At 32.3% G+C, this 18,305-nt stretch overlaps 1 protein-coding gene across 2 annotated transcripts in view; it reads left to right on the top strand.

Annotated features, from left to right (window-relative positions):
* The first annotated feature begins 14,784 nt into the window (after positions 1-14,784).
* Positions 14,785-18,305, top strand: part of LOC132744430 (uncharacterized) — a 54,661-nt gene continuing 51,140 nt past the window's right edge. The window contains exon 1 of one of the 2 annotated variants that reach the window (XM_060733144.1): positions 14,785-15,640. In XM_060733144.1, the coding sequence (XP_060589127.1) occupies positions 15,547-15,640 (94 nt within the window). In that variant the 5' untranslated portion in view covers positions 14,785-15,546. The remainder of the gene's footprint in view (positions 15,641-18,305) is intronic. The other variant, XM_060733151.1, reaches the window with a different exon arrangement.

Genomic DNA, 18,305 nt, shown 5'->3' with positions numbered 1-18,305 from the left:
CTAAAGATGCTTGTAACCTGAATAAAGTAGCGATAAATGTGAAATAATTTCTAATAAAAGTAGCAAAATGTAAACAATGTAGTATTTGACATCCATATAAAATACTAATTCACTATAACTGTACTCATTGCAAAAACGCAATAGATGATTAAAATGGTTAAGGTAATTGGCCAATGAGTAACTTTTTGGATATTTTCGAAGCATACAAAAATAAAAAAGCTTTAAAGAAATACAAGTTAAAGCAAGATTGGCCTTTAAAATGATAGTTTCATAATCTCGGGCGATCGGCACCCCCCCCCCCCCCCACGTAAGAACTTTAAATCATTTTGAAGTTCCGCTATTAATGTATGGCTTCTTAAATGGTTTATGAGATTTTTGCGTACTGCCTGTACGGAGTACTATTTAAGGTCCGCATTACAGCTAGAGTCACATTTTGAAAAGCTAAATAAATGGCCCTTTAAACATATTATCAGGTACATTTTTTACTGAAAAGATTTCCCAGAATTAATAACTTTGTCTATGCTAAACCTATCGTATTTCTATAAAATGTGTAAATAAAAAAAAACGGGAAATTGATGCCATTAGCTTAAAAAAATGGAGCTAATGAACGGTTAAAATAAATAGAAACTGTGAAAAAAATATATCTTAAGCTTATTAACTGATACAAATTCTTTATTTGATGAAAGTTCATTACATAAAATTCATTTTTATTGTAAGAATTTTTGTGACGCCAGTGTCTGATGTTAAAAAGCATATGTACCTGTTTAAAGCACTTTGGTGTCATAAGTGGACCCCAAAGTGCGTAACGCTAATTGGAGTCAAACCCCCTAAGTACGTAACGCACTTTAGGGTCCGACCCCAAATTGCGTTGGACCCCAAAGTGCAGTGTTACAGAGCTCGCTTTAAGGCTTTGTCTTATTCATATCATTTAGGAAAAAGATATCAATGATTGAGTGCATTGTTGTAGAGTAATGCAATGTTCGAATTATTGTAATATAATCCCGAAGCATTTGAATGATAAACCTTGTTTTGTTATACATAGTGCAAAAAATTAATATCTATTTCCATTCTAACGTGCAAATAAAAAAGTGAGTTGATAAAAATATGTTGAACTACATGGAGCGTAGAAGTACTTTTCCTGACATCATTTTGTTTATTGACGTCATACTTGATTTCAGAGATGCTCCCACTCGGACCCAAATATATACATTTTGAAAGCACTTTGCTGTGTTAAGCTTTTATGGATTAGTCTCACAATTTTTACACCATTTTGCCAATAACTAATGTGTTAGGCGACATTAACTTTTTCCTTCTTTTTACAGAGATTACTTCTTTGATTCTGAAGAAGACATCGTTGGGGAGGAACAAGGTGTCATGGCAAAGTTTCAACTGATAGGATCTTGACAAAAAGGTGCATTTGGCTTGTATTGTATCCGAAGGCATGATTCAAAATTATTACCTACAACAAAGCAAGGACTATAAGACTTAAAATGGACAGTTTGGATCAAAAACAAAGTTTTGTTGAGATTTTTAAAAAATGGTGGTATTTAATAAAGAAGTCATTATACATTGTTTAGTACCATACTGGATTAAGATTCTTTTGGACGGTTACACATATTAGAGGCCTGCATTTATTCAATAATTGCTGACTTTAATATCTTGTTAATAATTTTAAACCCAATGATTTGCGTGTTTGTTAAACTTGTGATTTAGATTTTAAAGCAGCATAATTGTACGTTTATGAACATAAAGAAGTCAATATCTATCAGTTGATTTGAATAGTTTATTAAAGAACAACATGTAAATAATTTTTGTCATGAACTGGTTAAAAGTCAATGTACTGCCATACCATGTCACATAAAGCATGCACAATTTATCACAATTATTTATCACAATTATTGACAACTTTGACAATTTTAAATATGAAAGTTATCATACATGTATGTACGTATTTTTAACTAAAATAACAAAATTAAATAAATAAGAAAACAAAGGTCACAGTTATTTCTTTATCACAGTCTTTACCATATCTTGGTAATTAAAGATCCTTAACACGGTAGGGAATCACGTGACTTTTACGGTTACGCGTACAGACAATATGGCGGCCTAAAAACCTCGCTTCACGTGTGTTTTTCAGGTAGTTTTTTATTATATCCCTTTTACTTACATACGAGACCTGTTGCAGACTACGCGGAATAAAGAATTGTTGCCGCCTATACCTTATTTTCCACCCCTGTGCTCATAGCTTTTACAAACATTCAAAAATTCAACAGGAATTTTCAATGTTAACAATTATTTTGCCGGTAACATTCACGCAAAATTTGTATACGCGTAACCGTAAAAGTCACGTGATTCCCTACCGTAATTAAGTTATATTTCAGGTTGTTACCAATTGAAATTGTATATATATATGTATATAATTATGCTACTAAAACAATTTTCAAACATTAAGGAATATGTAAAATGAGTACTGCAAATACTTGTCAACATTAATGTAATCATTAAAATATATACATGTATGCATTCATTTAATAGAAAATATATTTCTAATTACCTCCCTTTGTGAAATGTAAATTAGGTATTATCTTTACAAATAATGCTTTTTGGAACCAAACAATATTGATAAATCATCATTCGACCATTATATTTATGATATAAAATCATAGAAAATTGATTTCAGGATATTTAGATAACGTTAAAATAAAATCAATCATACAAGAAGGAATCACAGACAGTAAAATCCCCCGCCAAAAAGGAGGAAATACATTTCATAGGGGAAGTAACCCTTACATACATGTAAAAATCCAAGTAATGACACTCGTGAAAATTAATGAAAAGTTATAGCCTAAACATAATAAATGATGACAAAAATAACACTCCCATAAAAAACAATGAAACAAACAATGAAAAAAACAACAAAGAAACATTAAGTGAACACTTCTGGTCCTCATGCTCTGCTATTCACTTCTATTAAACATGTTCAGTATAAAGTTTCAAGCTGATATCTCAAATACCTTTAGAGGTATGGTCCTTGCAAACTAACCATAATGGATACAAAGGGCAATAACTCCAAGACTGGAGAGTTGTCATTCTTGTTTGTGGTATTTTACTTTATTGAAATCTATCCTCCAGTGAAGTTTCAGATAAATTGATCCTTTATGACACATTGTCCAAAAATTAACGCAAAAACTGAACAAAGAGCAATAACTCCAAAACTGGAGAGTTGTCATTCTTGTTTGCGGTATTTTACTTTATTGAAATCTATCCTCCAGTGAAGTTTCAGATAAATTGATCCATTATGACACATTGTCCCAAAAGTAACGCAAAAGCTGAACAAAAGACAATTACTTCAAAGAGCTATTATTCTTGTGTTTTCTAGAGTATTCCTCCTCACTGAGATATATCCACAGTTGATATCTTAAATATAATCTCCAGCTATGCCGTGTCAAGATGTCCTGTCATGTGCTTCCTTATGTCGGAATGTGGTTTATACCTTTTCCCATACTGGCAACAAACACAAATGCTTTCTGCAAAACAAAATAATATTATATTTTTAAAATGTATAATCAATTGTTTTTTCTATTTAACGAGGAATTGTTTCAACACAACTTCTTAGGCCGATAACTGATCCACTAAGAAGACATATTCACGAGACTGTTATGATAAAATATGTCACAACTTTAGAGATCTAGATATTAGTATCGTATTTTAAAAATGCTGTGGCATTGAATTCTAACTGAATATGAATATATGAACTTGAATATAAAGAAATTTTGAAAAAAAATAATAATATCTTAACACAGCAATGTGCTTTCAAAATTTGTATATATTTGGGTCCGAGTGGGAGCATCTCTGAAGTTGAGTCCGAGTGGGAGCATTTTCCATTTTTATAAAAAGAATTAAGAAAAACAGACTTCTGAATAGAAATATTTTAAACTAATCTACAATAATGGGTAAAAATGACTCGGTTTATGTTCCGGTACGTTAAAAATATATTTCAAAAAGGTTTTCAACCTTATTTCATATATGTTTCGGGAAAAGTCCGTGTGGGAGCATTCAGAGAAAAACACTTATCCCTTTTACAGGCTTGACCAGGAAATAAATCTATAAACATTTTTTACAATTATCTCAAGTACTACAGCCATTCTTTGGTGCGTTACATGATTTTTTGGTACTCTTACGTTTTCTTATAATAAAATTGTATTTTACCTTCGAGTCGACGAAATGGGAGCATTCAGCAGGTGCGCGATGACGTAGTATCCTACCATTTGCATGTATCGTGTAATAATACAAGAGTTTCAAGAGTTTATTTCAAAGTACATTCGGGCAATATGCCCATGCGAACACACTACGTATAACATACAACACTATAATACAGTCAAATGGTCAATGTCAATACTTTATAAAAAACATATTTCATTAAGTTACACAGTATTTTAGCAATCAGATACACAATTTTCAACATGTCTCGAATTATATTACTGGTAAAAATTACCAAGGACAGATACCATCCTATAAATAAGGGAGTTAATCACATTGAGTTCTAAGGATGACGTAATTTTACCGTTATGAAGCTTTTATAAGAAAAATTGGGAAATGAAAATAGAATCTATCAGTTTTCGTAATTTATGTTCCGAAAATAAAAAATATTTAATATGCAAGACACTGGCTATCAGTACAGACGGAACAATCTAGATCTCGGATAACTGTTATGCTGCACTAAATTGAGCTTAGTAGTAATTTTTCTGTCGTCATTGTAATAATACACATGACAGTCCCATCTGTTTATTAGGGGGAATAGTGTGAAGCGTGTTAGTACTTATCTCTCTATGTATTAGTATAAATGTAAGCCCCATTACATTACGTTAGATTACTATGAAATTAGTGAAAATGAAGAATACCAAAAATAGAGTGTTAAAGCATTTGTTTATCCTTTTCAGACTGTTAATATTATTATCAATCAGTAATCATTTATAAGCAATTAGCAAACGCATTAACAACACATTTGGAGTCATTTCTGGTGCCTAAATGCAGGTTGTTCTTGTGTAGATTCTTGAATAATGAATAGAAGAACGATCCCCATCACTTTTCTAATTGATTTTATTTTATACTCTATCAAAACACCAATTAATAGTATGACAGTTAAAATGTTTTAAAGTTTTTATATGTACATATCTTGAAAAAGGCAACATTTGAAATGCACGTCAGCAATTATCAAAATGAATAATCAATGAGATATGGTCTATGTGTAACGAAGTAACGAAATGATACAGGAATTCAGCTATTTGATTATTCAATTAACTAACGATACTAATTTAAACGGTTCTCTGCATCATAGCAATCAATTATTGTTTTATAAATTCAATATACAGATTTGAAATAACGATAACAATTGTTATGATTTTTTTCATAAAGCAATAAATTACTTTAATTCGTATAGTCACATCTTTTTCTGGAACGAGTAGTATCAACTGTTTAAGGATCTAAATAATGACGTTAGCGCCTAGTGTAACCCGTTCTAGTTCAATCCACAGCAGTCAAGTACAAGTAATAAAACAAGAATGTCAAATGTGAACAAATACGGTAATATTTATCGCCAATTTAACAAAAAAAGATTAAATTTGCAGAATAAAAGCAAATACTGCTCTAAAACCAGACATATTTAGCTTCACGAAATTGTTTAATTTAGAAAAATCAATAAAGATATAATGGACAAATAAGTAGGTGAACTCGACGTAAACTTTTTTACTTTCATTTACTACGGTATTTTAGGGGCTATTTCCGGTGAGCGCTATACAACAGTGTTGATACTTGTACAGATCCCCATTCCCTTTCGGATCGTATTTATTCATGTAAACATTTTAAAACATTTGATGTAAAAAGAAATATGAGCATGTATATACTATATAGTCATTGTATATTCTAACTGAATGTAATACTATTTGAGTTTGAATCCTTTAAAAACTAAAGGCCTATAACGTCTCTAAAGACATGCTCTTTATTTCATTTCCCAAATCCTTTTATTTGTGGTATTTTGTAATCAAAATTTTTTTTCCAAGAAAACTTATTTGCCATATAAATGAAACAGTTGTTTCCATCTTAAAGCTCCGTTGGTATTTGGTATAATCACAGTGAATTAATACTTTGTATGGAAGTGAACCTTTTCCTACCATAACGGCATATTAGTGTTACAAGTGAACGTTGAGCGCTACATCATTGGGTTGCTTAACATAAATAAATGCTCTAAATCTACCATTAAATCTTTTTTTAAACATATGTTTGAATTTTTTTAAGAATTATAAAAAACATATTGATTTTAAAGGCATTATGTGCTTTTATGCATTTTCAAGATGCTGTGCAAAGGTTCTATAAATGAAATGGGTTACTCGGCTGCGGAAATTGTGTTTGAATTATATGAAATTTTAAATTGTCATGTTGTTATGTAAGGTTTATGGAACCTATTGAGTGATCAACAACATTTGTGTTTTCTTTCGTTATGTCGCCCAATTCATAATTGCACCGTGTTAAACTTTAGTGTTTCTGTTGTTCTCCATTTTCTGCAGTTGTAAAAAAACTTTATGCTATAAACAGGGCTTTTTTCCTAGTTCAAGCATATAATAATATTACTTTTTTCTTCAGATTTTCAGATTGTTGCACTTAAATCTAGGTAAGACAGGATCTATGAACAACCAAGACTTGCAAAATATTGCATTCTAGAATGTTCCAGTTTGCTTGCATTATTTCACGTATTGATAGTTAAAATCAACTCCGCGGCACTTAAATGGAAAAGCTCATTTGTCTCAAATTATTGATAAGGATGATCGGTGAATTTCAAATGAAAAAAAAGATATTGACAATGTTATTGGTTTTATTGATTTGCCAGCTTTAAAAGAATATTATGTTCCATGTAAGACTGGAGAAGTCATTTTGGTAATGAAGACTTAAATTTAAGAGAATTAAAAGTTATGATGGCGTTTAAATTAAAGTTTTAAACACAGTCGTATATGCTAGTGAGCCGAGCGTTAATGTGACATCGCGACAACACGCCGCACGACAACGTGCCGTTTGGTGTGCTACATTAGCGACAGGACGACAAGACGACAGAGCGGAAATGCCGTTTGGCGCTTTGTCATCCTGTCGCAAGCCACAATATGACTCGAAAAGTGTTCCGAAACAGCCACCATACTTTCGTAATAAACTGACAACTTCTGTACATTCCGGAGTCACCGTCCAACGCTCTACCTATTGAGTTGACCGGACAGTAGTTATTTTGTATCGTTTACGAATATACAATATGTGCCTGTTTGTTACTGGATGTTTGTTTGTTTATACAGAATTTTTGCTAAAAGCTTATTGACACACTTTCGAATCTCTTCCTTGAACCAATCAGTAGTGGGTAATGAGTGTAAAGTTTCTTGCTCAAGAAACCAACGACTTGCCATTGATGGGGTATGAACCCATCCGACTAGCGCTTAGCACTTTGAAAATATTATTATATGTTCAGTATATATCTTAAGGTTTACCTGTTTTAATGGCTTCATAATTTACACACTTGCTTACCGATATAACATACATAAAGTTATATAACTGTGCCGTCCGTTTTTCCAAGCCAGTTATTTCCATTTTAATTACTGAAAATAGCGCCCTGGTATGGTTATTAACCTATTCTTGCAAGTTTGTTATATCTTAATTTTCTCTTAGAAAACTTCATTTATTTATTGATATATTCCATACTTGGTTAGCATTAATTGTCTTCTAACTTTAGGTAGAGTTTGAGATCATGTGGGTAAAGTTCAAGGACACTAGTGTAAAAATTGTGTGCTTAGTTATAAAAATGGTATCATTTAAGTTTAATTTATGTAGTTCATGTAGTTTTCCGGGCGGAACATCGTCAAGAATGCTAAGTGGAGCTTCTTAGGCAGATTTTGGAGCAGTTTTACTTCTTGTTATCAATATGAACATACTTAGGACGGTCCTCCACCTTTAATTGGGTCTGTGACTTAAAATGCATGTTTTACTATTATAAGTAAGTGGCTTTTTTGAGTCAAGGTCAAGATCGCTTCATGGAGGAACTGCAATGATAGTGTTAATGTGAAGAAAAACAAACGGATGGACAACTATGACTAAATGACAGGACCAAGATGAAAATGAAATAACAGAATCAAAAGTGACAATAATTGAAAACAACAGCGAAGGCAAAAGGGAAGCAACTGTGATAGAAACATCATGAAAACTGCAAATTAATACATACGTTTATATGAAATAACTCTTGATGAATATAACAGACAATAAATCGACATTTTTACATATCCAAAACGCATCCTTTAAAGTTCCTGATGAGTATTTGGCGCGAAAGCTCAGTTGGTTAGACCACTGACTGTCACTCCTGAGGTTCCGTGTTCGATCCTGGGTAACAGCCTAAGGATTTTTCAGAAGCACTACCAGTGTTTCCCATCTACCAGTACCTTGAGGTATACTGGTACGAAATCCAGGTAATCCTCGCAAGTTTCAGTGCTATACACTGGGCATGTAAAACAACCAAAGGATCTATCCAATAAGGGCTAGGGACTGGTTCCGGGATTCCCTTGTATCTCATAGCTGTCTCTAGTGTCTTTTGTGGTGAGGATTCTACTGGAAATAAGTACTTGCACTTTCGTAGGCTATCCTTGACGGCCCGGTCTAAGGAAAATCAAATCAAATCAAATCAAATCTGGACAAGCTCGCCTATGTCAGTAACCATATTCTTAAAGATAATTGTTAAGCTTCAGCAGAAAAAAAGTAAAAACGAAAGAGGCTGATTTCTATTGAAGCAACCCATGTCTTAAAAGTATTAAATATTATGTAGATACAGATGGAACCATCGATATTTTTTTCATTACATACACTTCACTATCATGTTATACAATGTTCATAACATGCATATCTCTTGCATTAGAGTTAAAAGTTTGTTTAGATGGTCTCGTATAATTTGTGTGATATATACACGTAAACGGGCTATTTCAAATTTAATCAGCATTAGAGCGATTCTTAAAGCTTATTTTGCTGTTAAATTATGCGGATGTTACATTTTATTATTAATCAAAGGGGAACAACTACAGAAGGCATACTTATTATTATTATAACTTATTTATTGAGTTATCTTTCGTGTTTATCTAAAGGAAAAGAAATATGTTGTTTAGCCAATATCGACGTTGAATTAAAGGGACTCCACTGAAATTGGATCGAAGGAACTTGATATTTTAGCGATTTAGCGTTGTTTTTTTATATCATTGCATGAAGCTCTATACTAATAACTTGTGTACAAATTAAATAACTCCAGAAATCAATATGATAATTCTAACTGTGTGTCTTAATTTTTTTTCGTGATTTTGATAACAATAACCTACCCCTTAAAGGTTCATTATGTCTCTGAAATTCTATCATTTTTCATTTCTCAAAAAGTGTCTTGATAAGGTTTTTTAAAAAATAGAGAGAAACAGAATCCCTAAAGAAAGCCCAACTCGTCAAAATTGTAAAATGTTGCAGGCTCGGTTTGATTGAGCCTGTTCATGGACGGTAATGGAAAGTGCAAGTTACTGTCCACGCCCCCTAGCACCGGCTTAAGCAGAATACAACATTTAAATAGAAAACTGGTGGAATTTTGAATCTAGAAACATCCGCAGATGTGTTCATACGGCGGTTATCATGGAACCTTCAATGTGACACAGTAGTGTCATTCCATGAAAAGCGGCGTACATACTTATTTGTTCATATGCAATAACTATCTTTTGCATCTTTAGTTCTGTTGGCAACTGGTATAATTATAGTGAATAAGTATTTTGTATGGTAGCCAAAATACGACCTTGCTTACATTTTAGTACCTTTAAGACACATAACTGTATGAACAGCGCTACTTTTTCAGTTGTAAAACGTCTATCGTGCACTCAACCTATTATTTAAACAATATTTATTACCTGTTTGATATTTCTTAACAATTTCTTCTGAGAAATAATAAGCCTTGCAATACAAAAGTATCCGCCCAACTGCTACATCTCATTTGTATAATATAAGAATATTTGCCCTTTAACAGAAAAAAATATCCGCATGAGCCACGCCTCTTGCAGGCTTTATAATCCTGTCTAAACAGGTAGAGTTTAATCTCGGTCACTTTTTCTGCTAATTCCCTCAAGTACAAAACAGGTTAAATATTTATTTTGTCATATGTATTATAAACATATTAAATAGTTGAATTATTAAACTAATTCAATCCACTCCTTCAATGGTTTAAAGGTACACGTCCCTGATCTATTCTTTCTTTCACTTTTATCAATCTTGCTGGGTGGTAGTGGTAGATGGAACGAGTGATGTTGGATACCGCCACTGACTTGCAATTACAAAGAGCAAGCGTCTGTCCGTTACGATCACAATAATCTTCATGGATTGTTAATAATATTCGATATTATTATATATTAATATATAGGTGATGACAGATTTTTTTTACATAAATTCTCAGCAACAACCCTCAACACCCCCCCCCCCCCTCTATTTTTTTGAAGAACGTAAAAAATAAAAATGTATAAGTACTATCTTATTTGAATACTTTTTGAAATTTTAAAAATAATATATGTCTAAAATCTGCTATATAGTTTGCATACTCAAAAAATGGAAACAAAAATGGAATTGTAAAACAATTATCATCAAAACATATCAGTTGAGAAAAGATCGTGCTCTATCTGTGTTAGGCATCAATTAAATCAATCAAAACCCATATTAATAGTTATCACATCGTACAAAAGTTCTATTTAAAGGCTCATTATGCCTCAGAAATGTTTTGGACTTTATTTCTCAAAAGCCTTTGAATATTATTGTACTTATATAGCTGGCCAATTGCCTTAATATCTCTTTTTTTAGCAATTATTGCAATTAAAGTAAATAAATATTTTGTATGGAAGTCAAAATACATGTACTACTTTGTTTACATTTGCTACTTCCAGGACAAATTATTCGACATTTATCGTTACTTTTTTCAGGTAAAAGCATCAAATATTCTCTAAAACCATTATTAAATTTTAAATATTATAAAATTAATGTTAGCCCTTTCTGAAGAAGTAACAATTTATTTGATTTTAAGGCACAATGTGTCTTTAAATTTTTGATTTCCTTGTTCAGCTTTGAAAGTGCAGCTCATTGGCCATATAGACGTGCAATCTTTTGCTCCCCATGCATTTTGACACCTAAAACACTTACATTGATTAATTAAGTATTTCATAAGACAGTTCAAATTCCAAATTGTTTAAAGCTTGCTACTTTAATGGAAAAATCTTTTTGTTGCATTTTTCGCTTTTTTTTTTAGATTATAAGTATCAAAAATACAAAATACAGAATCGCAACATTAGAGCATATGCACGCTCTATCTACAGAAAGAAACAATATTTTATTTTTGGGACTAATTGTGCCTTTAAAAAAAGTATGGCATACGCATGCGCATTTTTGAAAGGTGTTTTTTTTTCTATCTCCATCACATCACTTGGTTATAAAATGACTCATAACCAAATATATTTTAAGGTTAAACCTAAAATTTATGCCCGTTAATCAGCAAAAAAAAATAAATAAATAAAAAGAAATGCGACATTAATGCAAATCTCTTAAAATATTTTCAAATCCTCCTCCATAACAATAAAGGAAACCGAAATACGTTTTTGTGCATACACAGAAATAGTGTACACATTAAGCTGTTATAAATAACAGTTGAATTTGTCAAGTAGGTGCGTTAAACCCTTTTACAGTGTTTCTTATTAACAATTTGGTTTCACACCTTTAAAACCGCAAGTTTCTCAAAAATGTCAATTATTCCGTAGGTGGCGGCGTAAGGTGGGTATTCTGTTCTGAATGGAAGCAAAGTTGTTCTATTGATAGACTTTTCTTAAAGGCAAGGTAATAAATACTTCCTCCTTTAGAAAGGATTATATATTTGTATATATTTATGCATGTATACTGCAGATGTTTCCCGCTATTGTGGTACTTGTACATTTTGTAAATAAAATTGATTGGAATTGAGTGAAAAAGGCAAACATGGGTTTCATACCGTCAAAATAATGGTTTGAGAGGATTTTAGCTGCTTACCACTTGAAAGAAGGAGCGCTGAATATAAAATTATTTGATATAAACGCAGTTAAATGTAAAACAAAGGGAAGTGTTTTGACTTCCAAACAAACAACATGTAAAGATAATATATAGTACATGTAATAACAGCATAAAAGCTACAGAAGCAAAAACGGTCTATAGAATAAATATTAGGAAACAGTAAAAGGGCACCAAAAATAAAAATAAAAAAGATTCAAAGATAAGTTAGAAAAAATAAAGCATTTCTGGTACATTCCGGTCCTTTAACCAACTCTATGGTTGTATTTTCGTTGATACGAATTTATTTTAGTTCGATTGTGTTGGAAGCTTACTGAAACACTTTCTAATCTGTTCCTAGAATCAACCAGTACTAAGCAATGAATTTAAAGTTTCTTGATCAAGAAACAAAGGCTTCTCCCTGACGGGGTTTAAACCCATGAAGCAAGAAATCATTAGATTACTAGTAAATCGCGGTAACCACTCAGCCACGCCGCCAATCTATGCTGACATGTTGTTGCCATACATAACGTTGTATATGGGGTCTGAACATACATGGGTTTAACGTCTCTACTTTGATGCATTCTGTCTGCAAATATCTTAATAACGATTTTATGATACAGCCCAAGTTAAACAAACTAAACAATGTCTTAATAATCTGCAGCAGCAGTGTATATAGATTATATAAATGCTACGCTCATCCAATGAAAAATTACGTTACATACGTGTAGTATCATAATACAAGTTCAGTCATTTTATTTATAAAAAATAATCTGATTTAAGGGATATTTTTTATATCTTTTAATAGCACGGACAACAAAAATCAAAATGTGAAACTCGCAAACTCGATTTGAGTCTGTTTCTTGTAGATATTAAAATACACAACAACATCCATCACACCTCACAAGCACCAGCTTTATTTATATTTATTGTTCAACACTTATGGGAATTAGCTTCAAAAAGCCCGAAAGCAACAACAACAACAACAATTACAACAAAATTAAAACAACAACACCGTGATGAATTACGAGGCCACGTTTTACACTGGCAACATATGGCTGTACATTCCCTGAAAGCAAGTGTGCCTTGTAACATTGAATAATATGTGAATGCCAAATTTGGAAATTGATATATCACAGCTTCTCCTCCCCCGACGACGGAATTGGTGATTTTAACATATCTGGCGATGGTGGTGATGGCGCAAGTTTATATTTAACAGTACATGTATATATAGAAACATGCTCATGTAGCTTTAAAGCAGCATGCCTCCAGATGTGTTAAAGTATGTCAATATACTCAAATATGAGAAAAATTTACTAAACTTTAAGAAAAACAAAAAAAAGATTCAATATTCAAGAAATAATCTACATGTTTTGTGCGATTAATGAATAAATTTTCAGTTTTATAACAATATTTCTACTGCGTTACTAACACAGTAAGGGCTATTTTTCATATTGTAACTACTTTTTGGTCATTTACGTGGGTTGCCAGTGTCATTGATAATGTGTTAATTGCTTCCTTTTGGATACTTCACAATTTTATGTTTTTAAATAAATTTTTCAAAACTTTCAAGAAAATATCATGAATCTGGAGACGTGCTGCTTTTAAATCATCAGCCTAAGTCCGATGTTTTCATTTTAAAAGTGTTGATCCATTTTAGTCATAACAGTTAACATCAGATGGAGGATTTTCGAGAATCAATGTAGTTCGGAATTCAAGTATAGTTTTAAAACTTAGTTATTTTAAATTGTTGATGTCTTAACTCCGAAACGGCCCGATACTTACATTAAATGAGCTTTGATATAGAAGCTTGATCGAATTTTCATATCAGCTGGGCTTTTTTGACATTAGCGCCTTTAAAAAATCACTTCCTTAAAGTTTGGATGCTCCACTACCAAATTTCAAAATGTCAAACAAACATTTTCCTGTTCCCTAATAACCCAATCTTTTAAATCATTTATCAGGGCATAGTTTAACCTGAAAAGTCTTCTTAAGCCTGTAAGCCAGGGCTATCTTCGTATATTTTTATTATCAAATTTAACTACAGTATTTTGTAATATTACGAAGAATTACCTGGGTTTAGGCCTATTCAGTGATTCAAGTTTTTGTACTTCATATTAATTGGGTATCTTTTTCTGTATCTTTTAAGTAATATACGGGAGAAAGTTGCCCAGACAAGTAAGGTTCGAACCTGCGAGCCCTGGGTTGAGATAGAAAAACAACAGAGATCTTACCGACAAGACAAATGCGCACCCTGACCCCCCCCCCCCCCTGCTCTCCTGCGTCCCCATGGGTTTAAAGGCCGACATCTTAATGACGAGGTCAATGCACTGCAGGCTGTGCTGCCCATAGCCTCACCCAACGCCACCAGAAACCTTCGCATATTTGGTAATGCTAGTAATGATTCATAGAATGTAATGTCGTTTTACATAAAAATACCATTTAAAGAGACCTCATTACTAAATCCGTTTCAGAGAAACCTGTTTAAAATTGGCAAAAGAAAAAAATGTTACGAGTAACTGACTACCTAGACTGTCAATGTGACTGATCACCGTACGCCCTAGGCCAGTGCTAATATTTGTAGTAATATATTGTATGGGGGTGATTATTTAACGATGATCAGCGAACCATGTCGCACCTATTGTTAGACTTTATACAACGCTAATACCGGTTGTTTAACATGTTCCTCTGACTCGTTCATTCACATACTATTATTATTAATGAAAATCTCGTCTAAGGTAAAAGATCAATTTTAGAACGAGATTTAACGCACGAGATTTCAAGACACACCCGTCAAATTTCGTAACTTTGAATCTGACTGAAAGACTGTTTTATGCATCCTAAGCAGGTATCAAGTTAAATATATAAATATCGTCAGGAATATGCATAAAATTGATTCAGCATTTTGAAATCAATGACGGATAATAAATTTTGAAAATAGAAAATTTGTCGTCTGCTAGATAATTGTTAGTTTCACTTTAGGAGGGATTTTGACGTGAAAAAGCATGCAGGAGTAATCTTTCGCTTTATATGGTAGCACAGGTGAAACAAAATGATCAAATAAAATCGTGAGAGCTCACTCGGTCAGTCTGGGGGATTAAAATTATCGGATTCATTCTAAATACGGTTCAGTGATGAAAACGATATTTTTGTGACATGTGAATTAGTCATTTCCACGTGGATTTTTTTTATTTCGGATACTTTTTTTACCATGTTGAGTAAGATTAATTACTAAACGGGTTGTGATTTTAAACAGTTGAAATTTCTCGTGTTTAAGAAGGATAAACCGTAAATTAATGTGATGTGCATGTACTTGTATGTAATTATTTAGGCGTGTTTATAATTATATGGATTATGATATAACAGTAAAGGTGTGTTTTGTGTTTTCTGTGTTAGGAAAAAAAAGGATATCTATTTAAATTATTCAAGAAATTTGAAAACAAGAAAATGGGGAAAATGTGGAATTGTGTTAGTCGGATATATTTGGATTTATTTATTTTGTGCTTAGTGTCCCTGTCTATTTTAACTGTCTCAGTGCAAGGTAAGACATTTCTTCTCTCCTTTTACTATAAGTATAATAGTGTGAAAACTATTGAAAACGTCAACTTTTGACCAATGTGAAATCTTCATTTCCACATAAAATATAAAGTCACAAAACACATACTAGGACAATGGGGTATTCTACTGAAGGAGAAAAAAAAATGTTGATTCCACAAAAGATACCCAAAAAGCATGAAAGGGGTCGTTTTGACAAAAGATGCGTCGGTGCATATAAAATGTATTAAACAATCAACAGATCAAATGATATGATGTCCCTTAAATTTCTCGTATTTGTCTGCCTTTGACACAGGGATTGTTTAAGGTTTCAGCTTGGGGTATTTACGATTTTTGTACTCTTTTAGGACTCTGAGTCACACAAAAAAATGTTTATGTGTAGAATTTAAAAGAGATCAGTTAATAAAGATTAATGATCGGTTATCTATCACATGTTACATGAATAACAAAATACATGAGGTTGACTTTTAAGATAAGGTGAATTATAGCTATAGATCGATCGTATTACGTATAAGTAGCAGTGATATATAAAAATATAAAATGTTATATACGCAAATATGAGGGTTAAATAACTTAACTGGCCAAATTTTCAGTGTTACTTTGGTGGTAGTTACATTTTCTCTGAAAATTTGGCATCACTGCCATGATATGGCGATATGCAGTTAACAGTACACTTGGTTTTCAAGCCATTGGCATGCAACCTTATTAGCATGCGCTTTAATATCATGTATGTATTGAAGTTGATTTTGAGTTTAACTTAAAACAAAACGGGGCATATGAACAGGCTTTCGCCTATTCACTTTTAGATTTTCATACTTAACTTATAACTCAAATATGGACTTATTGGGTCACTGATAAGTTACAATATCGACATGTCTTTCAGCTACATGTCGATTGAAATGATAAATCAGTGCTTTCAGTATAAAATATGTGTTTATGTCAGATGTAAACAAAAAGCTTTAAAAAACTCAAAGAAATACCTTCATTATTTGATTATCAAGTATTGACATTTTCTCAAAAAGGCCGACTGATAGATAGATATATCACTGTCATGTATTATGTATGTATATATATACATACACTGAGCTTGTGTTTTTACGAACAATACAAACAATGGACTGTTTTTATTTAAAAAGATGAGCGATATTTCTTTATTTTAAGGTTTAACAAATGGTGTTGCAAAGAACAATCAAAGTGCGTTATCGTAACCTGTTTAAAGATAGATACACACACACACACGAACAAAAAAAATGTATAAAAAAGCAGTATAGTTAATACACAATGCCATATAACACACAATGCCATATGTTTTTTAATGATATTATCAGATTAAGGTGGAATCGAGGTGTATTGATTTTAGCCCGTAGCTCAGCATGGTAATTTACAAACGATTGTGAGATACTCTATTAACCTTACGTGAATAATAATAGTTTATAGAATGTTCCTATATTAGAAGGTATTATTGGATATACATGTATATCAACTATCATACACTTGCGTTCTGTTCTGTTCTGATAATGATCTAGTAATGTATTAACAGTGATATCTTCCCTATAGTAAAAGCCCAAAATAGGTATATATTTTCCTCCTAAATACACTTCATTCTTCACTAGAACCGTGACTTAACAGCAGCTGACTTATATCAGCTAGTTGATTAATTTAATTGACTGAAACTCAGGAAGTTGTCCCTATAGATAGCCCATGCTATGTACTATGCATGTTAAATTGAATTGAAATTGAAAATTTTATTAAATGTGTGGGTACAGTATATTCCATTTTCAGTAGTTGGAATGTGATTTCTGATTTTCCCCTTTTTCTGATTTATCGAGCTATATTTCCCTCGTTAGAAAGGCACAGTTTGTTTTTAAAATTGGAAAATCAAATCACTTTTATATTAAAGCTGCATGCCTCTAGATGAGCTAAACTATTTCAATAAAATCAAAGTTGAGAAAATTGTACAACGATTCCAGGAAAAGTAACAAAGATTCAAGATTCGGGTGTAATTTAAATGTTATGTGCAGTTAATGACATATTTTTTCAGTATTTATTATTATATATCTACTGCGTTACTTACACAGGAAGGGCAGTTTTTGAATATGTTGACCTCTTTTTGGTAATTTACGTGGGTTTATAAATGTCATTGATAATGTGTAAAATGCTTCATTTTTTTAGTTTCACAATATTATATTTTTTATACATTTTCAATATTTCATGAAAATTAGCATTTATCTAGAGGCATGCTGCTTTAATACGGTAACGTGCTATCACTATTGCGTAATGTATCTGTATACGGGTATTTAATCCCCCAGATATTTCCCGCATACCACCAACCCCAACGTATGCAGTTTCCTTAGGAATGAAATGACTCATATTTGCATAGGTTACTAATTCAGAAAAATGTAAAGTTTCTAAAACTGGTGAGAGCACATGCCACCCCGTACCTGCAACACAATTTAAGCTAGCCAAGCTCCCCACCCCTATAAAATTTCCCGTGTACACAATTGTTACACAAGACCGCCATTTACCAGGGTACGGGAAATATGCCAGTTCCCAAACATGAAAATATATGCCAAGTGAAAGAGGCGCAGCATTTAAAATGGATGTGTAGCGAATAATTATTTTAATATACATTCAACGTAACGTCAATGCAG

The sequence above is a fragment of the Ruditapes philippinarum genome, unplaced genomic scaffold (genome assembly GCF_026571515.1).
Source record: "Ruditapes philippinarum isolate M1 unplaced genomic scaffold, ASM2657151v2 ctg2319_1_1_1_1, whole genome shotgun sequence".
NCBI classification, from domain to species: domain Eukaryota; kingdom Metazoa; phylum Mollusca; class Bivalvia; order Venerida; family Veneridae; genus Ruditapes; species Ruditapes philippinarum.
Note: the sequence above shows the minus strand (reverse complement) of the source record. Positions and strands in the feature narration are given on the sequence as shown.